Genomic DNA, 21,867 nt, shown 5'->3' on the forward strand with positions numbered 1-21,867 from the left:
CCGTTTCTTCTTGCACCATGCTGGAACTAGATATATAACAGTTACTTCAAGTTCCACTTCATACTCTCTGTGTCTCTCTCTCTCTCTCGATCTCGCTAAAAGAGAGACGCTGGTCCGGGAGATTGAGTTTTTGCCTGGGCTCCCCAGCCTGTTGTGACCAAGCGGGACCCTCCGCAGCTTTTTTCTCCTTCTTCTCCATCCCCTTCTAATCAAGTATATACAGACGGCCGCATAATTAACTGTTCTACCCTGTCATGTAGGGGTCTTTATCGATGAGCTGTATTACCTACTGTGTTAACTACCAAATCAAATAAAGTTTGAGCTTATGCTCCGAGCATGATATCTAATACTCCAGATTGAGTGGTTTTCAGAAGGCAACATTACTTGTGTGACACGGAATAAAGGTAAGAGCCTAGTTAAGATGTCCTGAGCCAACTAAAACCAGTTGGGTGGGTCGGTTCCCTCCTCCCCCATGCTGAGGTGCTGCCAGGTGGAGGTATCCTCACCTATTTTTGCTAAGAAATTATCAAGTTATGCAAATAAGAAAGGTATTCTCACCTATTTTTGACAACAAAATTATCAAGTTATGGAAATAGAACTTTTTTTTTCGATTGGATAGGCATCGCAGCCATCCGTGCTCCCTCCCCATGCACCACAAATAGACAAGACATTTACCAATAAAAAAAGATATCTGATGGCACTTCTATAGACCAAGAAAGTGCAAATAACATTTAAATGGCGCAATTTATTGATTTATTGTTGTATAGATTATGTTTGCTAACACGGAGATCTAGACTTTTCTTCAGCTTCTTTCTTTATCCATTGTCCAAGTTAATAAATCATTTAACTTACATAAGCATAAGTGACATTTTCAAAAAATATATATAAACAGAAATCCCATCAAACAATGTAATACAGCAATATTTTTTTTCTTTATGTCTAGAGGATGTCATGAGTTTCCATTCAATTAAATATTCTAGAAATTGGGAGTAGTTATAGATGAGGTATCCGTGTCGAGCCAGAGCATAAATGTTCACGAGGCCATCTAAATTGGGCCATTGCCAGGATATCATCCTATCCTGTACCCGAGAAAAGCAGGTGCTTTTGCATCACAACCTTAAACAACAAAACTACGAGCCAACACACTGACAAGCACAATTGAGCTAAAATCCAAGACTTTTCTTCGAGAAAATACGTTCTTTGACGTCCACTCCTTTGTGTGGCTTACCCTTCTTCTAAGTTCCAACTGTTTGCTCTCTGTTTCAAATCCAAATCAATTCAAGCAAGCAGACCAACGACCTCGGAACTTTCCTATTGGTCAGGGCAAAGAATAAACCATGCCAATAAATAAAAGGCGACGAAAAATCGCTTGAAGAAGCCAACCCTTACCTCCAAACCGGGTTAAAAGTCCACCTTTCCCACTATATATATATATATCATTCTTGGAGGCATCCAAACTCCACCTCCCAAGAAACAATTATGTGCCTGCAGCCTGATTTACTATCGCAGCGCCAGTGGTAGCAGCAGCCTGCGACGGACATGGCCATCGGCGATCTCTTCCACACAGTATCGGTGCTCGTGAACACGTGCACCAAGCACATGTCACGTGCCACCAGAAGGATCCGGAGCCACGGGACCTTCTCCAAGCTGTCTTTCAGCAAGAGTAGGGCTGCTCCCTTCCTCGCGCGGGGTGCCAGCTTCATCCCTTTCCTCGACGCCAAGAAGAAAGGCGTCGAGGGGGAAGGGGATGACGACAAGACGAGCAAATCATCCGAAGAAGAGGAAGAGATCGAAGAGGAGGAGCGACTGTGGCAGAGGACGATACTCATGGGGGAGAAGTGCCAGCCTTTAGATTTCTCAGGTGTCATATACTATGACAGCGCCGGGAGGCAGCTTAAGGAGCTCCCCTTCGTTCCCCGCTCGCCACTTCGAAGCCCGCTGCCTTCTTTCGCCACCCATAACGCCGTCGTTCACTCGGAAGAAGTCTAGTTCCTCTCGGTACCTACAAACTCGGCTATGTTTGTTCTGTTTTTCTTTTTGATGCCTTTCTTTCTGTTTGTTAATGGTAATGATCTTTTTTCTGTTTGAAATTAGGTGGGTTTTAGTTGAAGTTTTGTTTAATTTGTTCATGAGTAAATGAAAGAGGTTCATCATTTGTTGTGTTTTAGGACATAATTAGTAGGGGATTTTATTGGTTACTAGCTTCTACTGCCTTGCATGGCCTATGAGAATCACTCAGAATGGGAGCTCGTGGGTTGAAGTGAAGGGAGAGTAGGTTTTAAGCTCTCGTTAATTTAGATGCACCTCCAGGAGGCTATGTTGTATATCATGACACGCAAGAGAGAAGGAGAAGCGCGTGGTGGTTGACGAATGGATTGCGGTGTGGCGTGGCTGGGCAAGAAGAAACCGCTGACCGGTTCCGGCCTCGCCCTGTTTGGAGATAAGGCACCGATAGAGAGTTTGGATATACTTGCCAATGGGAGGAACCTCGGATTGGCTCGAGCTGGTGTTTTGGTGAAGCCTTGATCTTTCCGAGTCATGACCATCGACACTCATCAAAATAGCATGTAACGGCGTTGCACCGAAATGGCATGAAATCTTTGCTCTGTTGCGTCATCTCATGCATCGGTTTGGAATTAGCGGAAAAGGTTTTCCTTTTTAAGAGCACCACAAAATTTGATGTCAGGAGACCCGGTTTGGTCTTCATTTGGTCCAGTCCTATACATTACTTTTATATAGAAAAACCGATGAATTAACCATCCTGAAAACCATTTCGTCAAGTCATTAGATGGAGCAGGATCACCGCATTGATAGATTTGCGAATTTAAAAGCAGATATAAAATTTTGAAGAGGAAAAAAAAAATCTGTCAAGTAGGATTGCGCAAATAACTGAAACATGAAGAAATCCATCCAATCTAATTCAATAAACATCGGTTTCGACCGTTTGAAAGATATAAATTTAATGGAATCGGATTGAGATTTGTTAAAAATTAATTATTTATGATCAAATTTAATTTTTATATTTTTAATCTGTATAAAATCGAACCCAATCCATCTAGTATTTTATAAACTCACTTTCATTTTGATAACGCGTCATTTAGACTTCAATATTTCAATACTTCATTTAGACTTCATTCTAAAGATTTAAATTTTTTTTACATTAAATTAATAAAAAAATATAAATTAATTTAAATAAATTAATATTGAATCTAAAAACAATATTGGATCAACATTGAATTCCAAATCGATTAATCCATCCAAATCTACTATAAATCAAATAATTTATATATAATAAATAGTTAATAATGAATTAATTTTTTTTTAATTTAATTAGATTTGGTTGGATAAAAATTTTTTGTTGATCCAACGATACGTGCTCAGTCCTATCATCCAGTGCTACCTACCACCCCGTGTGACTGCTCGCTGGGTCATCTGGTTTGATGTCGCAATCGGGGATTGGCACGATATACAGGGGTTAGGATTTTGTCTACCAGGGTCACTCTCTTGGGGCGTCATGTCATTGCGGAAAGGTAAGCAGGAAGGTTTGGCATTTCCCATTGGCAATCTATCTTGTACTGATTTCTGGACAGGTCTTTACGTACGCACCTTGCATCATCTCTTTACATCTGGCAATTAGTTTAGAAATATATATATATATATATATATATATGAATGACAAATATGCTCATCTACGGGGGCAATTACCTGAGTAGTCAGACAAACAATTGCAAATGTGTCGGCTGTCCCAGCTAGAACATGAGATGTTGTCATTGTATATGCTAGATGAGATTCCAGCTTTGTACTCTACCTCTTATACTTGACACACCTGCTAGTTATGGTTAGATGATAACTGTAGAGGTCCTTTCCAGCCAAAGATTAGCTTAGTGGTTTCATAGCTTAATTGTGGAGGAGTTTGACGGGCTTGATCCTGGTTATGGATTTGTTCATAAAATTATCAATGTGAGAAACTCACTTGTAAAAATGATTTTAAAAAAATGGAAATATAATTAACATGAATTAAGATTTTTGTATTTTTTAAATCTTACAAGTTACCGAACAAGGGATGAAGGAAAATCACAGAACATTCTGTCTCTAATGAACAAAATGCAATTTAAAGAAATTGAGAAGCAGAAAGATTTCCAGTGGTAGGATACATGTAAGAGGATACCTTCAAATAACAAAGGTATACCATCTCCTCTTCTTTAGATACAAATTTTGGTTAGCCTAGGCTAATCTTTGTAGTTTCATTATTTTGTTTCATAAACCTTTTTTCATAAAAAAAAAATATATATATAATTAGAATGGATCAGCATAAAAATCTAAAATATGGGTCAAATATAGTTCCAAAATGGGAGCATAAACGCAACAGCGAGTTCAAGAGAATGAGCAAATTTAAAGCGGTAGAGAGAGTGGTAACGGAGCCTATAAAATATATGGCCAAGATGAACCCATTGGCTGGAAAATTCGTATATCGTATTTAAATTATTGCACAAGGCTACCCAAATCTCTCATCTAAATGGGCACAATCTTCTAGCCTGATATCATTGCTAAATTATCCCTGGCTGAGGAACCTATAATTGCCACTGGAGCGAATCAGAAGGACCTCTCAAACTCTAGATTGCAAGCTTTGTGCAAGAAAGAAATCGACTGCTCTGGTCTATGTTGCTTTCCTACATCCTAATCTGAAAAAGTAAAATTAAACTATAATGGTAAATGGATTAGCTTCAACCACCTAGAGGCCTGGATTCGATCGAGGAAATTATTAGAGCATCAACGAAGAGCAATATGTATCTATGCCAAAAATTGCAGGGCTAGTTCATCTGTAGAAGGTCCTGCTGGCTGTGAAGCGTTCTCGTGCAGTCATGCTGGGCTCCGTAGCTGATCCCCCCACTATGATGCCTGGCCACCCAACTCGCAAAAATAAAATCAAACAGTTCAGACTCCTGCAAACCTTGTTGGATTTTGAACCGTTTGAAGTGGCATATGATGGACGCCTGTTTATACTTCAAACAGGAACTCTAATTTGCGCATAAGTCATAAAAAAAAAAATAAAAGAAATAAACACCATCATGATTTGGGTTCTTTCACAGATTATTTTTTTAATATTTATTTCTCAATATATCTTTTTTTAATTTATTTTTCAAAATATGATAGTTCAGAAGAAGTGACAGTGACGTCGGAAAACTGCATATTCAGCATGCGGTTTCTTCTTGAAAACACATGTTGAACATGCGGTCTCAAATAACATGAATAAAATATTTAAAATTTAAATTTAATTTAAAATTTAAAACTAAAACTATATGTTGAATATGTGATTTTGATTTTTTTAATAAAATCGTATCTTCAAAATACGGTCTCATTTTTTTTTTTATTGATGTACTTTTTTTCATTTTCTTACCAAACAACTAAAAGCATGAGTGGGGGCTTTGTTGAGATCGGAGAGGGGGCGCCATCGGTCGGCTGGGGTAGTGAGCGAGAGGCGGGGGTGGTGGGGTGCGATGCTGGGGGGTCGTAGAGTACGGACGTAGCGGCCAGGAGAAGGCAGAGGGGGTTGCGGGGTAGGGGGCAGCTTTTGTGTTCGCACAGACGGTTGTCGGAGCCCAGAGGGGAGGGGGGTCGTGGTCGCATGTAGCTGGAGGTGGATGGCAGATACGGCACGGACGGCCGCAGCAAAGGGGTGGAACGAGCGCGGACTGCTACAATGGAGGGCATGGAGGACGACGGTGGGGTGGGTTCGCAAGTGGTATGCCGAAGAGAGGTGGGTGCGGGTCGGCTGTCGGCAGAGAAAGATTGGCCAGGAGGGTGAGAGGAAGGAAAGGGAGAAACGAGAAGAAAAAAAGTTAAAAAATAAAATATTTTTATTATTATTTTATGAATAATAAAATATTATTATTTGATTAATAATAAAATATTATTATTTGATTAATAATAAATTATTATTATATTATTTGATTAATAATATTATTTTAAAATATATTTATCACTAAAAATAATAATATATTTTAAAATATTAATAATAAATTATTTTTTTTGTGTTTCTTCCTTACCTTCTTCCCACCCCTCGATCGACCCTCCTCTACCAATGGGCGACCCGCACCCACCCCCCCTTCGGCACGCCACCAGCAGCTCCGCCCCCCGCCGTCCTTCGAGCTACTGCCACGGTCGTCCCTCTCCTCTGCCACAGTCGTCCGCACTGCACCCACTGCGGCCCCATCCTGCCACCATCCGCGCTGCACTTGCCATCCACTCCTAGCTCCACACGACCACCACCCCCTCCCCTTGCCTCTTGGGCCCCGACGGTCGTCCGCACGAACACAAAAGCCCCCTGTCCTGCAACCCCCTCCGCCCTCTCCTGGCCACTACGCCCGCACCCCACGCCCCACTCCCCTGACACCACACTCCACAGCCCTTGTCACTCAATCACTGCCCTAGCCGACCGACGGCCCCCCTCCCTTCTCGATCTCGATGAAGCCCCATTCTGTGCCTCCGATTGTTCGATACGAAAAAAAAAAAAAATACCAATGGCAAAAAAAATAATAAAATCACATCTTAAAGATACGATTTCATCTGAAAATTTTTAATTTTTAATTTTAAATTAAATTTAAATTTTAAATATTTTATCTATATCATTTGAAACTATACGTTCAACATACGGTTTCAAGAAGAAATTGAACCTGCGGTTTCAAAAAGAAATCGTATGTTCAACATGTGATTTCACCACATCGTTGCTATCTCATCCAAACTATCGTATTTTAACAAATATATTAAAAAAATTAATTTAAAAATAAATATTAAAAAAATAATATTTTTAAAAAAAATCCATTCTTTTACGTGAAAGAATGATTGATCCGCGGTCAATTGTTGAATTACATTTCACATGGATCTCAAACCACTCTATATTTCTTTCATTGGCTACGCAGATCTTGAAGTACCTATTGTACAATCGAACGGTTGATGTTGCGGAGGAGATGAATCATTCTTTCATACAAAAGATACTGTCTGGACGCTTATGGAGATATTTTTTCCCACTAGTCTTTTGAGTCATGATTTGAGACTGTGCACTTGATATTGCAAAAATACCCTTTGCTAGCATGAGATGGGTTGCACTCGTGTTTCAAGAAAGGATAAGCTTGATCGTTATGAGCGATGCTGCTCAAGATCTATTGAGATGCGACAATGCTTGCATAACATGTGTCAGACGGACTCTATCCCTTCAAAGCCTTTTCCTTAACCATACATAAATATTAAAAACGAGAAAAAGGGAAAATTCATGCTACCGCGAAATTCCCTACGCTAGAATGTGTCGACTCTCTCCATTTTCTTGCCTTGTGCCTTGCAGTTCTGGAAAAGGTTTCCGGGCACGCATCCCAAGCAAAGACATTAGAAGAAGAGCCCCCGGGACTGTACTTTAGAGAGAGAAGAAAAAGGAAAGAAAGCCCTTCGCAACTTGCCACTCCAGGTATCCGAGAGCATCTCCGGCTGGAAATTACATCAATGTGGCTCTGTGTTGAGGATCCCTTGAATTTTGTGGTATTCGTATCATAGCTACACTCATTGATTGCTCTGGTTTGGACTCATGTTCATAGCTTTCTTCATAAATGGAATTTGCTTGAAAACGAAAAAGGAAATTTACTTTTGTTTTTTACCATAAATTTAATGTCAAATTTTGTTTTAATCAAACACACGCTTTCGATAAGAAAAAAATGGATTTGTTGAAAATAAGCTAGTTAGGTGACATAAAAAAATTTAAGAAGAAAACTGAAAGGCAAAAGGCAAGAAGATTGAGCCATTAATAGGTTCCATTCATACAAATTTGCTATTTGCTTGCAATTTGGCAAATCAAACACTGGACCCAAATCTTAGATCATAAACCAATTACAGAGACTCTGCACCAAGTCATACTTCATTGTAGATCCAATTCAATATATATATATATATATATATAGATATATGCTAACTCACTAGATAGATTGGGTACAACATAACTAAAACCATTCACGCAAACGTAAAATCGTCTAAAAATCATACAGAACTTCAGCGTTTAATCTCCACCAAAGCCCCAACCATCACCATTCACCAGCCCCAACCCTACTGCCCATGTCATCACTAAAACCCATATAACTCCAATCAGTCATCTAACACCAACTCAAGGCGCACATAAGAAACCAAACCAAACAGAACATACAGAGCCGGCAATAAAACAGCAGTAACTCGATGGCAAAAACTCCATCAAAACAACAGATCCCCACCAAAAGATCTGAGCTCAAGCTCCCGGCGCCGCATCCTTCAACCGGCTGTGAAGATACCCACCATACTCCCGGGCATAGTCCTTCATGTGGCTCGCCGTGTCGGCGACCCGGCTCCGCGCATAGTCGACCCGGTCGCTCCCCAACGGGTGGCGGCCACTGAAGTAGCGGTACAGCCACGTCGCACCCGCCACGACGGCCACACCAAACCCGCAGAACGACAGGAATCCGGCGATTGCGAGGAAGACGACAGCGGCGACCGGGAACCATATCGGGCTGGTGAGCAGGATGATTGGGCCGAAGAAGACGAGGCCCGCGACCGTGCCGGTAAGCGTCAGCCCGGTGAGGAGGAGAAGGATGCCGCCGGAAATGACGAGCGTCAAGAAGCCCACGACCTGGGTGGAGGTGGGGGCGCGGTCTTGGAGACGACGGAGGAGGGCGTGCCCGGAGGCGGGCCGTTGGGCTCGTGGGCCTGCGCCGGGGTGACGGTCCGCCATTCTTGTTGGTCGTGGTGAGGAGCGGTGGTGGCTATGTGTAGTATGGCTTCGGAGAGAGCGAGGGAGAGAGAGTGGAGGGCAGTTTTGGGGGAGGAGTGATATAACGAGGCAGAGGAGGTGGCGGCCGGGTGGGAGGTGAAGAGGGGTGAGGTGACACGTGGGGATGGTTCATTCTAGACGGGCATGCAGGTTACACGTGTGAGCAGACTGGGGGTTATGTGGGGAATCTTTTTTTAACTCGGGGGAGGGATGACCCCTTCTTTAGGGGGTGAGGTGTGGGGTCGGAATGGGATGCCTGATTTGTGGAAACCGTGGGTGCGCATTTGCGTGCGTTCATTCGGCCGGGTCTATCAATGTTTGGAGGGATAACGGATGGAAGCCAGATCCGGACCATTAGGATTGCAAGTCTTTGCTTTGGAGCCCATTTCGGATCAAAGGGAAATTGGATCTAGTAACTTTGATTTGAAGGGCAAGGTTGCCATTAGAAACTATATTCTACATATTGCTTTGTTTGAATTCTTCTACATTCAATTGAAGCATTGAGCGATGACAAAGCCATACTTTGCACTCCATGACACAAAAAAAACTACAAATATCTCAAATTTTTTGATATATCCAATTACGCAGAATAGATGAGGTAGTTTCTGTATACAAAACAATACAACTATGATCATCTTGCCCGGCTTCTCTGGGGTGCCTAAATAATTAGCATTGTTCCAAGCATTATAAGCCTCGAGATAACTAGAGTAAAAGCTATACATGCATGAAATGATAACCAACAAAACCAATATATGTATCTTGACATGTTTCATCTTTTACATTCGGAAAATGAGATGTACAATACATGATTGAAGACAAATAATAGAGAATGAAATGATCAAGCCACTCATGTATCAGGCTTCTGAGGCTCGGTTGTTTGTGTGTTGACCCGGCTTCTTAGCTCTTCAAAAGCTCTCATGCTTTCTGCATCAAAGCCTCCAGCAAACTAAAAGATACCAGAGAAAACATTTGACTCAAAAAACTAGCTATCGATACAATAATAAAGACTTGTCACTTCTTAAGTTATATTGCTATTAGTCTACAAGTATACAGACTAAAGATGTAAGAGAAGGTCAGGAATTCGTAAAATCTCACCTGATGGACCCTGAAGGCAAACCGCACACCTTGGAGGAGCAAAAATTCCCTGTTTGGCTCTTTCTCGGTACCACTCAAAGCATCAAGCTCTGAGGCAACCCTCTTCATGTACTTCCTCGCCAGCTGAACAGATGACAGTTTAATCTGCCAAAAATATCAATCTGTAATTTAATGATCTTTCTTACAGTCAGTAAGATTGACAATGTATCAGATATCAATAAGCACGAAAGTAAAGTGGCTGAAGGCATATTCTAGGCTGAAAAGAATGTCTCTCCCGGGGAGGGAGCAAAGGATTTTTTCCATTTTTCCTTTTTTTTTTTTCCTGATTCATCCAGTCAAAACCAACTATAGTTTGTAAAACAGATACAAGGGATGACTGTAGTTGTATATTGCAAGGGTGAATTGACTCTGTAGAAACTAATACATACCTTGCCCACTACACCTGAGTCTGACAACCAATCAACTGGAATCCCATACTCTCTGTAGCGTGAGATAGCCATATCTCGAGTACGTAGCAGTGCGTAGACACTTTGTTCCATCCTGGAAATTCCAACATAAGGAATAATTAGAAGACGCAAAAAATTATTATATCGCTCCATGGGGAATCTATATTCTGCTTGTATCGTCCTAGGGCGCATGCTCGCAGCAAATGCTAGCCATTCAATTTCTTCTCCTCGGTCTTCAATAGGAACAGATATAGCCATTGATGTCACCCAAATCATTGTGAATGATAAGTGGAACAATTTAGACAAGACATGAACAGATTAGCATCTTGGCGAAGCAGAAACTTACTTTTCAAGCAATGAATACATTTTCTTGAGAGCAGCTTCGCAAGGAATTTTTGGATCATCAACAAAAGATGAAATTTGTTTCTCTAGCTTCATCAGGTCTTGATATTCAAAAGCTGCCTCCCTCAAAGCATCAGCTTTACTTTCAGGCCAATCAAAGTGTTTAAGAACTGCTCGTTCATCAACCTACAAAACCAAAATGAAATTGACCAACAAGAGTAAGATTCAAATAATGATTTCACTGATCACTTGAATGCGAATTATAAGACATTTTCTCAAGCAAAAGATCGGATGAGAGAATAATGCTTACAGTTAAATCATCAACTGGGCAAGACAAATAAAAAAATGGCCCAAATTATCAAAATTGCATTTTAAGTTTGTTTCTTTAAGTGCAGAAATAACAAAGTCAAATTTGACTGATGTTCAGAATGAGAGCTCTAAACGTTAGTTATATATTAAGGCAAAATATGCATTATAGTGTTTTATAAGCTTGACAAGATTGGCTTTATCCTTACCAAGAAGGAGAGTTCCTCGTCCAACCAGTTGACAAATGAAACAACATCATCAATATTTGTAAAAGTTCCAGCTCGAACCTCAGTAGCCAAGGACCGGACAAAATCACCCTGTGTCTCCACATCAGCTTTCACCTGAAGCAAACTAATCTGTTCAACATCCCCCCATAAAAAGAACGCAAAGAAAAAGTCAGCGTGTGGAGAAGAAAATGCTTACAGCTAGAAGAAATGCTGAACGGTTTTCAATCTCCCCAATCATACTGCTTCTAATATCTGCAGCACTGGATGTCGAGGAAGCCATGTTTGCTGTATCCTTCTTTGCTTCACGCTTCATCAGAGATTGATAGAACTCAACCAGCTCAGGGGCGCGGTGAACTTTATCGCCCCCCGATGGACCTTTCAATGGAACTCCTGGAGGAGGAGGAGGAGGGCGTGGTGGGCCACCAGGCACCCCAGGTGGGGGTGGTGGTGGTGGTGCACCTGGGGGCAATGGTGGACGTGGAGGTGGCGGTGGCGGTGGCAAACCACTCGACGGGCTGTTATGGCCAGGAGCGCCACCTGATCTCGTAGGTGGCGGCCTGGGCATCCTTGGAGCCCTCTTCTCAATGTGTGAAAGTTTTATCTTGCTAACTATTGGGCTATCAACCTTGCTATCATTGGACTTCTCGCTTGAATCAGTAGGTCCAGGAACTTTCTCCTTTATCTGTGCAAGTTTAGGGGGTAAAGTTACGGGTTTTTCCCTCTCTGCCTTAGCTCTAGACTCGAAGTTTGAACTGAAAGCTGAACCATCACCAAATCTTTCTGCTCTAGCTTGCTGTGCCTTCTCCTTGATTGCCTTCTCTCTCTCCAATGCTAGTTTGTGCCGGTCCTTGAATGCAGGATACTTGTCCTCGGCCACACCTTCAACGGATCTGGACATCAGGTGGAAAGAAGCAGCCACGTTGTTTAGTTCATCGCCAGAAGAAACCTGGGTTCTTATGCGTGGAAGATTCACTTGGTCTAAGAAGTCATTTGGATCTTGGTCATTCTTCCCAAATGTGGTGATGGCAACACCATCTCCAGCATTTCTTAGCATTAGAGCTTCCAACGGGCCCCTTGATCTTCGGTTGATGCTCGTCCTCATTGGCGAGCTTGCTCCTATAGACCGTGTTGGTGAGGCTAAGACGCTTGCATCATCCTTGCTCTTTCCCCATTTCTTGAGCTTCTGAATTAGACTCGGCTTCTTGCTCATGGAACTGTATCTACTGGACGAGCTATCGATGGAAGCATTGTCAAAGTCTTCGCTACCAGGTGAAGAAGGAATGGAGGAAACACTGTCGAGATCAGTGTCACCTTGTCCACGTTCAGATCCTGCATACTCTAGCATCAGCCGTTTAGCTCTCTCTTGGGACTTGGGGCTCAAACTCTTGCTAAGATCGCGTGCTGAGATCTTCCCAGATGGTGTTTGATAATTCCGAAGTTCATATCTCAAGCATGCATTTACCCAGCGTAGGTACACCAATTCCTCTACCTCACTGAACCTGTTAATCTGTAGACCTTCCACTTGCTTTGTGAGATCTTCGTTGGCATGCCTTAAATTATTAATCTCCTCCCTTGCCCTAGCAACCAAATCACTCTGCATCATGAAGGGAAAAATATGTCACAAATAACTTTCATGGCTGGTCAGATGACTATTGACCCTAATCTTAGTTGATGCCATAATTGTTTTTTCTGGTACATATAGACATATAGTGCACACTGCTTCTTCAGTCTGGTATGGCGCGCATTAGACCTAAGAAGACTGGACGGACATTGTAAGCAAGAATTTTAGTTACAAAGTTGAAAGCAAATATCTAGGGCTGATAAGCAATGGTATTGTCCTCCCAGCCACTGGAAAATGTTCCTGTTTCACTGAAAGATGTTACTAATTTTTCTTCATTTAAGCAATCATTCCTGTTTTGAGTATGCTGCTATTAGTAATGTCGGCAAATGAAGTGTTTAGTACTTCCATCTCCCAAACCATTCCACAGACACACTTATCAAACAATAACTACTTTCTTCTATTGAAATGATCCAAGACTCGCCTCCCTTTTCAACAACAGTTTTAGTAAATGAATACAAAAATGTTATCTTCCAAAATATCACAAGATTACATTGCCAAACCAATATTACTGCAGTATAAATGTTAGGTTGCTTCTGCTAATGTAACCTAACATTTATACTGCACTAATATTTCTGGGTTGGTACAGAAAAACTATGATATTTTTGGAAGATGATATTTATGTATTCGTTCACTAATATTGTTGCTTCAGCTGATGCTAATGCCTTGGTTTCTTGAATCTAACACTACGGACAGAGAATGGAAAATGCTGCGCTTTCCACATATTTTCTTACATAACATTTTCTTGTTATTGACCTTTTCAGATTTGCTGTGACCTCTTAATTGAAAATATACATTTATAATTTCACAGCTGATGCATGATAGGATTTTCTTATTTGGCATATGTCCTGTGTAAATGTCAGTGTTGCGTTTTCCCATCTTATAATGGATTGTTCATTGACAAGAAAAGACATTTGTAATGTTTACATATTGAGATTATTCTAACTTTATGCTAACCTTTTGACTCCATTTTTACTACTAAAGTTCACATATATTTTGCTCTTCATTTAAGTCCAGGAAGGATTAACACAAACACTTCTCTTAATTTAATAGCAAGATTTTCTTTGACTATATCTACTTTTGCACAACTCCCAAAGTTCATTTGCAAGAAACATCACCCTTGGCATAGATTCTTTTCTTGTCTCTAGATAGTGTAAAGTTATTTTTCTTGGTCAATCACCATTTCCTGTCATGAAGTATAATTACTAAATCCATGATTGTGTTTACCAAAAAAAAAAGCTTCGCATGGTTACATGATTTACAATCTAATTTTCTTAATTTTTGCTCTAAGAAAGACACACTGGCAAATCTGTAATTGATGGACAGCAGTTGTCAGATTTCTATGTATTGTGATGTTTGGACCTAATCTTGATTTTCAAGGAATATTCACATTATTTTACTTTTTTATTTTGTTCAAGTTCAAACTAGTATTATGTCATACTGATCATTTGTAGATCTGTAATGCAAAGGCAATTGACTCATCCTTTTCCATCTTGAAGTTATTTTTTTTTAACTCTTTTTATCATGTTTTTATGTTTAAATCATTATTGATTTTAGCAAACCTACTTGTTTGTCAGATATAAAGTTTCCTATGCAACTTCATGTCAGTCTTCAGTTTAACTTATTGCTTTCAGAAAATCTCTCTATAAGCAGGTATTTGACAACAAATTTAAAAAGGATTAGAGATTCTCTATATTCAATTTTTCCAGTAATCAATAATATGGAATCAACCATCATCAAGAACTTGAAAAACTCAATGCAGGGTGCCTAAGTAAGATTAATTGTGCGCGCTAGATGTAGGACAGCTCAGATACAATAATTGTGAACTGATGATGCTTGGTTCAATCTGTCCATGAAGAACTAAATCTCTTTGTACAAATTATAAGCTGAGAAGCACCAAATTGACAGATGCTCTCTATGTTCACCATCTCCTCAATCTGGTATTTACTATTATGTTGATTTGCCAAAGCCTACAGGATTATGTTACAAGCCTCTTGGTTTTGTTATGAAGTCAATTAACTTGACAGTCGAAATGCAGTGATCAGTGCACAGGTGTACTAGAAAAGAGAACAACTAAAACAATTAGATATATGTTGATACAATGATGATGAAGATGACAATGACAACGATTGTTGAAAAACTTCTCCAATTACTTGGCACATTTTGACAACAATCATCAAAATATGGGAAAGATATATATGTGATGTAAATTCTGCATGTTCAAACCAGAAGAGACTACCATAAGTAAAATCAACATGTTCATTGGCTTTATAATGAAAAAACGGAGGACATCTCAGTTTTTCTCCCAGGAATTGCTCTCTTTTGTCTCCAGTGTTGTCAGAAGGTGGCCTGATTCAAATGCTATAAAGCAAGAATGAGAAAAAGATGGCAACATTTTTGGTAAAGAGAAAATAATGGTACTTCTATGTGAATGGAAAGAGGAAAGAGTGAAAATTGCAGTTGGATGTTTGCAGGACCAGCCATCACATGCATAAAGCACACATTTTTCCCACAATTACGGACTTAATTATTGCAAAAAGTGATACAGTAATTTCATACCTATCATAAAATAAGATATACAATATATATCTGTCCCATAAATCCAGAGCTCAATGATTGTGGGCAATTTATAGCCACATATTTGTTCCACCACGGCTAGATATGCCATGCCAGAATAAGAACAGGCGACCAAGGAAGAAAAAAAGGAAAGAAAGGAAGAGGGAGAGAACATAAAGGCCTCTGGGCGATTATTGTAACATATAGATCATACGAACCTAGAGCAAAAGAACAGACACAAATATCTAACCATTTAAGGTGACCAGGCCTATAAGCCATCTTGATCCTCACCCATCAGAAAGTGGAGATTGCACAAGAATCAACCATCCTATTAGTAATAAATACTCCATATTATTATTACCAAACTATGTAATTCTCAAACATTTCACGTACCTCTGTCATGTTGGAGAGTTCTGCCACTCTGGTTTCAGCTGCATCCAGTTTTATCATTAGCTCTCTCTTCTCATGCTGCAGTTCTTTGTTTCTCCTCCTCAGCTCAACTAGCTCCACCTCCATCTCCTTCACAGCTTTGAGCTTCTTCTCCACTTCAGCATCTTTCTTCGAGGCTGCCTCCTCTTTTTCCTGGAGGCTGGTAACTTGCTGTTTCAGCAACAGCAAGTGCCCTTTGGTCTGGCTAGCATCAAGCTCAATCTGCCGCTGAAGCTCCTTGATCTTATTTCTTGCCACCTCCAATTCCTTCCTTGCTAAAGCACCTAACGCAATCTCTTCTTGGAGCTTCTTCCTCTCAGCTTGTAATGAGTTAATAGTAATGTTTAGCATGTCAATCTCAACCATCTTAATCTTTAGTTGCTTCTGCAACTCAGCGATATCTGATTCCTGTTCTTTAAGGCCATAATACTCAAGTAATTCTCCTTCAAGCTTCACCTCACGCTCCTCCAATTCTTTCACCAAGTTTCGTAACCTCTCCAATTCAGAGTCATTGTTGGCCATCTCAATATCATATTGGGATTTGTCTATGAAATCAAATTTATTGCTGGATAACGGGAATTCTATCTCTCCAGATAGAAGGTTTTCAAACTCAGGCAGCACGTCATCTTCATCCTCAATTTGACCAAGGGCACGAGCTGCAGGACCCTGAGCTGGGCTAATGAGATTGCTAATTGTTTTGACCTCTTCCTCCTCCTCTTCTTCCTTCCCCTGCAATTATCAGAGAGGAAAATGACCATATTCATCACCAAAATGATTTCAGAAGCTAAAAGACAGATTTAACCACAATAAAACTAATATAAGTATTCAATATATAAACTTACATGATCCTTCCTTTGATTAACATCAGAATCTGGGTCCTGCTCACCCTGCCTTTCTTCTTTCCAATCAGGCTTTTGGTTTGCTTCCCCATTCTCTAAGTTCACAATTTACAATTAGAGTAGAAATTGTTTCAATAAATCAAACTTCTGGAGAAGCAGAGCATAACTAGCTAAATTAAGCTTTATTGAATTATGAATTTCACCTGCTACTATTTACAACAACAGATACTTCTTCTATTCTATTGATGAGAAAGATTAAAGGGGTACCTGAAGGCTTTATGCGACATGGCCTTGCACAGTTAACCTGCTTAACTGTATAAGCTGCGACGGAGGCAGCAACCAGGAAGCCTAATCTAACAAGCATGAAGAAATGTTATCCAAAGCTTCCTTCTTCCTTCACTCATCACTTCTCACCACCCCCCCTATCCAATCCAAATCAATGAAAGAATCAAAACCCATGAGCCAAAACATTGGATTGTCGAAAAGTTTGAAACGTCAGAAAGAAGAAGAACGAGGTTATCCTATCAAGCCAGACCAGGACGTACTAACATGGGGAAGCTGTTCTCTCCAAGTTTAAGATGGATACAAGACCAGAACTTTTCTTCTTGGAATAAGGAAGCACCACCATAACATGTGGCTGCACTTCTCTATCCAGTTTTACTACATATATCCAAATGCATTATCTCTTTAACTTGACGGCTGCTCTCCATGAGAAACGCCTGTCAATAGAACCAAACCAAGAAACTGACAAAATTTCTATTTGTTGGAGGAAAATAGGAGGCCAATGGTCGGCTAAGGAAGGTTGGACAGGCTCCTTATCAAAGTTTCATGTGCTCTTTGGCGATATACGCCTCTGGTAATACATGAAGTTAGTCATTTCCTGTTCACATAAATTGTGGGGCTAAACTTGTGGGTGTTGAAAGGTGGGAGCCATCTTCTAATTGTCAGCCATCCGCTTTTCCGATGAGAGGGAAGGGAAAGTCCAACCAACAACAAGATTAAAAGGCAGCAATTCCTAGGGAGATCATGTATCATGCCCCACCATGCTACAAGGACTAATAACAACGGTCTTTGCAGGCCTCGTAACATGCTACGACATATACATAACGCCATTATTTATGGATGCATGCATCATCATGTTACATATGCAAATGAATAATTTCTTTAAGAACAAAAATCAATTCTCCATATCAGCTCGCAAAATAATAACAATAATAATAATAATTTAGTGAAGGGTAATATAGTCACATAACAACGTTAAACTTCCATGAACTTGCTGTTTTTTCCTAGCATAATAGTTAATAGCGACCTTTACATCAGCCATCATTTATTTTCAGATATATCCAGTACTCCTGGGCCAAACAGGGCAGAAGACGGCTGTTCTCTTCAAACAAGGCCTCCCAATATGTGCAATTATACCATAATCACGGATATAACCAAATTATAACAGCCTTGCCAGTAAATGCACTGAAAAAAAATATATATTTCCAAAATCATCATCACTAAAGTAATCGAATCCATCATTCAAAACCACGGAAATACGTCTTTTGATAATTATTTTAATTTTTAAAATGAAGATAATTACAACTACATGATACCAAATATCTTTAGGCAGTTAACATGAGAACTTTACGTTGTACCTGCGCTTAATTAACTGCCATATAGACCCTGAACTAGACCTTAACTGATGAGGTCCGCAATAACAAACAGTCACGCATCTCCCTTCAGCAGAAGAGATGGAACGGACGGCCCATATATCAACATCATACATCTATGGTTGATAGGCACACAGAATAAAATTATGAGGTGCGCTCCGCTGCGCCACAAGCACTACGTTGGCCGAATTAGGATTATGCGACCGCAGGAAGTTGGAGCCACTCATTGATGAATTTTGGTGGGCCCCATTGCTACAGAACGGAGCCAATCTATAACGGGGGATTCTCGTGGCCATCACCGGTCCCCAATCCAAGCGACCAGTCCATCTCTCTGGCCTTTTCTTTTCCTTTTTCTCTGGACCAGATGGCTTGTAACTTGTAACAATCTGTCTAAGTTGGTTGGGTCAAGTCCTATCAGGTTCAGTGACCTTGAGTACATAAAAGCCTGGTACCTAGGTCCAGGCCCAGCCCAAGGATCAAGGCTCCTTTGCCTGTGGTGTGCAAATCGACCAAACTGAGATGCTTGCCATAATGTTTTCATACTTGACACAAAATAACTAGACCATGGTGCATTTATCTCCCAGGACTAACAAAAAGTCAGGCTGGTCCGCCTTGGTTTAGATCAACCCGGCTGGAAATAGACTCGGTTTACTTTCACTGTGACCTCCATTTCTAGATAGCATAAGATATCAGACGGTCCATGTTCGCAAATGGTATTACATGTTACAATTTGTTCAGGCCGTTGAATCAATTGATTCCCTTCACAACTCAGACAGGTATATCTGTGGTCACAGAACGCTCTGGGCTTAGCTCTTTGGTTTGTAGTCTAGTGAGGCCGGACTAGCGTCTATTCTCAAGCCCGTTTAGGTGACAATGGATCTTGTTGCAATGGATTTGAGTTCCCATCCAGCACTTCCTATTCTGCAAATACTGATCTTTGAGTAGTTAGCAACAGTGCAAAGCATTTCTGTAATCTCCATTCTTGATAATTACCGTTTAACACTCATCTAAGAAGAATGATTTATGTTTTTTTTTTTTTTTTTTGCCGCAAAAGGAAAATCTAAACTGTAAAGCGGTCAGAAATTTGGTTTGGGTTAGAAAAATGGAGTTTAATAAAATAAAAAGAGAAAAGCAAAACAAATCGGAATAGAATGCTCGGCTCCAATCTAGGTTCTGGTTGTGAAACCTTTCTAGTAAGATTTCCAGGTAGGTACTGAACATTTAAGGGGACATAAATATATAAGTTATGATCATTGTTGTAAGAATTTAGCAGATGCGAGCAAACTTCTGTAACACAAGCACAAGACACACTGTACAATTTGATTGGTGATGTTTTATAATGACAAAGGCAAATCATTGCAAGATTAGAGAAGTAGAGAGCCGTACTTGCAATGATCTAGTGGATAAATAGTCAAATTGAAATGAACAAGCAATTATGGATATGTTCATTCAACAATAGGAGTAGAATTAATAGAATACAAAGCGAGCTAATCACCATTTAGACGTGTAATTTCAGTTTATAACTGATGATAAAGAAGATGAAAATTATGATGCAAGCAATAAGATGGATACTGAAAGTAATTTTTGAAACCTAACTTGTGGTGAGATTCTTAGTTTGAAGTCAAATGGTCGAGAAAGAAGTCGATAAGAAGACAAATATGATGAAAGTACTTGCATGGGATTGAAGTAACTTCTGATAAATGTAGGGTAGATCTTTCCTTGGAATTCCTGACAAATGATAGAAAGCTTGTCGATTATGTCTTAAGGTTGGGATCTCTATAGTTTTAGAATAGCATAAATATTTCTAACACAGGTGATGAGTCCCACTCCAATCTTGGAGGGAAACAGAATAACAGCCTCATGCAGAAAAGCCTCTTCAGTACATTGCATATTGGATCTGTTAAAAAAAATACAACCACTGTTGGATCTATTGCTTAATTTTCAAAATCTAACAGACAAAACAAATCCACCTAAGCAGATATAGTAAAAAACCTTCAATGTCTCAAGACTTTAGCAGCTGCTTGTAAACCTAGCATAAAACATAAACCCCGATGAATTGGTGCAGAATGTCTAAAAGATAAAGATATGACATGCTTCTGAAAAGGGCCCTTATTAATATTGGCTTTTTCTATTAGGAAAAAGAAAAACTCTCTTCCAGTCTTTCTTTCCTTTTCAAAAGCACCTTCTATCCATTCTTTTCACCTAGACACTGGCTGCTTCAATTTGAAAGTTGGGACACAATCAGTGAGGAGATTAAAGTTCCTGGAGTAGAAAAAATAGAACATGGTGCAAGAAACTGTGGCAAGAAAAGGACAACCAATAATGGTTGGACATGAGAAACAAATTCAGGAACGCGGCAACAAATTCAGATCTAAATGAGTTATGCCATGACTACATCAAAATTTACCCTCAAGATATAGAAAAGGCGGTGACCGTGATAAAGGGAAAAACAATCACCAGTCCCAGCTGCCTCAAGTAAAATGATGGTGTTGATATTGCAATAACATATTGAATCAGTTGGGCACTGGCTGATCTTTTCTTTTTCCTCAAAAAATGAAAAACAATGATATTACAACAACACAAATCTTTGTTAGTGATGCTCTCTTAAGCTTTGTCAGCCTTTGTTCAGAAGGTTTTTCTCAGAGACCACCTTTTCTCTTTTTTTTTCCTTTCTTTTTCTTTTTTCTTTTTTCTTTTCTTTTCTTTTCTTTCTTTTTTCTTTTTTTCTTTTTTTTTCTTTTTTTCTTTTTTTTTGATGTAAGAGACTACTTTAATGGACAGTTTCTGGAGTGGTTCTGGTGGCAATATCTGACTGGAATTTGTTACAGTCTAATTTTAGTAATCATGTTTCTGTATAGGAAGTTGAGTATAAGGTCTACTGCACATGTACTGGCTTTTCAGATAGTAGTGTTGATCCCAGAGTCAGTCAATTTTGAGCTTTAGTTTATATCTGAAAATTACCTCACCATAATGCAGCTTCCTTACTCAGATTGTTCCCCTTCATTGATAGAAAACAATGCTCCTACTCTTGCCAAGTTAGAGCTTTTACAATGGCAGCAGCATCTGTAAGGTATATTCAAACAAAACAGCAAAGGAAATTGAAGGAATTGCTTTGTTGTGAAATGCAGGATGCATGGGGAGTAAATAAAGAAGGGAAAGAACCCTAGATTCAAGCGTGGAGATGCCATGTCCAACAAAATATACAGATTTTTAGGTAGAAATATGATGAGAATTCAGTAGGTAATGGACAGAATATCCAATACCCTCCTAGTTCACTTCTCAGGTATTTGTTCAATTGTGCTTACTCATAATGAAATCCTAGCAAATCCTAGTCAGAAAGAATGTATATAAAGGGAACCATATAATGAGGAGAAGGATTGATTATTTAGTAAGCAACCATTACCTTGAAAATTAGAGCAGAGGGCACTGAGATGATTTCCTGCTTTATCTTGGTAGAAATTAAAGAACATCTACTGATGGGTGAACCTGGTTCTTTTGGATTCCAGCTCCATTAATTTAGTCTGCCGGTAGCTATGTGCCATACAACAGCATGGTTCCCCATCCATCATGAA

General features: G+C 39.9%; 3 protein-coding genes across 5 annotated transcripts; 1 reads left to right on the forward strand and 2 right to left on the reverse strand.

Annotated features, from left to right (window-relative positions):
- Positions 1-1,443: 1,443 nt before the first annotated feature.
- LOC105047503 (uncharacterized) lies at positions 1,444-2,153 on the forward strand. Its single transcript, XM_010926447.3, has one exon. The coding sequence runs from the start codon at positions 1,540-1,542 to the stop codon at positions 1,987-1,989; it is 450 nt and encodes a 149-aa protein (XP_010924749.1). The 5' UTR covers positions 1,444-1,539; the 3' UTR covers positions 1,990-2,153.
- Positions 2,154-8,014: 5,861 nt separating this feature from the next.
- Positions 8,015-8,829, reverse strand: LOC105047513 (oleosin). The gene has a single exon (XM_010926458.4). The coding sequence runs from the start codon at positions 8,741-8,743 to the stop codon at positions 8,264-8,266; it is 480 nt and encodes a 159-aa protein (XP_010924760.1). The 5' UTR covers positions 8,744-8,829; the 3' UTR covers positions 8,015-8,263.
- Positions 8,830-9,336: 507 nt separating this feature from the next.
- On the reverse strand, positions 9,337-17,341 carry LOC105047521 (protein CHUP1, chloroplastic). 3 transcript variants are annotated; one of them, XM_010926478.4, is made up of 10 exons: positions 17,190-17,341; positions 16,908-17,062; positions 16,644-16,735; positions 15,766-16,530; positions 11,395-12,792; positions 11,181-11,312; positions 10,670-10,851; positions 10,306-10,417; positions 9,878-10,021; positions 9,337-9,728 (listed from the first exon to the last, which is right to left on the reverse strand). In XM_010926478.4, the coding sequence occupies exons 2-10, from the start codon at positions 17,002-17,004 to the stop codon at positions 9,630-9,632; spliced, it is 3,021 nt and encodes a 1,006-aa protein (XP_010924780.1). In that variant the 5' UTR covers positions 17,005-17,062; positions 17,190-17,341; the 3' UTR covers positions 9,337-9,629. The 3 variants fall into 3 exon arrangements, with proteins under 3 accessions (XP_010924780.1, XP_019709921.1, XP_073108700.1); XM_019854362.3 differs by having other exon boundaries at positions 17,186-17,329; XM_073252599.1 differs by having other exon boundaries at positions 16,908-17,291.
- Positions 17,342-21,867: the final 4,526 nt, after the last annotated feature.

The sequence above is a fragment of the Elaeis guineensis genome, chromosome 2, assembly GCF_000442705.2.
Source record: "Elaeis guineensis isolate ETL-2024a chromosome 2, EG11, whole genome shotgun sequence".
In the NCBI taxonomy this organism is placed as follows: domain Eukaryota; kingdom Viridiplantae; phylum Streptophyta; class Magnoliopsida; order Arecales; family Arecaceae; genus Elaeis; species Elaeis guineensis.

Excerpts from the sequence above, each read along its gene's own strand:
- LOC105047503 (XM_010926447.3), top strand. The coding sequence starts at position 1,540 with ATGGCCATCGGCGATCTCTTCCACACAGTATCGGTGCTCGTGAACACG.
- LOC105047513 (XM_010926458.4), bottom strand. The coding sequence starts at position 8,743 with ATGGCGGACCGTCACCCCGGCGCAGGCCCACGAGCCCAACGGCCCGCC.
- LOC105047521 (XM_010926478.4), bottom strand. The coding sequence starts at position 17,004 with ATGCTTGTTAGATTAGGCTTCCTGGTTGCTGCCTCCGTCGCAGCTTAT. Across the intron at positions 16,736-16,907 it reads ATGTCGCATAAAGCCTTCAG|AGAATGGGGAAGCAAACCAA; the intron begins GTACCCCTTTAA and ends TTGTGAACTTAG. Across the intron at positions 10,418-10,669 it reads ATGTATTCATTGCTTGAAAA|GATGGAACAAAGTGTCTACG; the intron begins GTAAGTTTCTGC and ends TGGAATTTCCAG.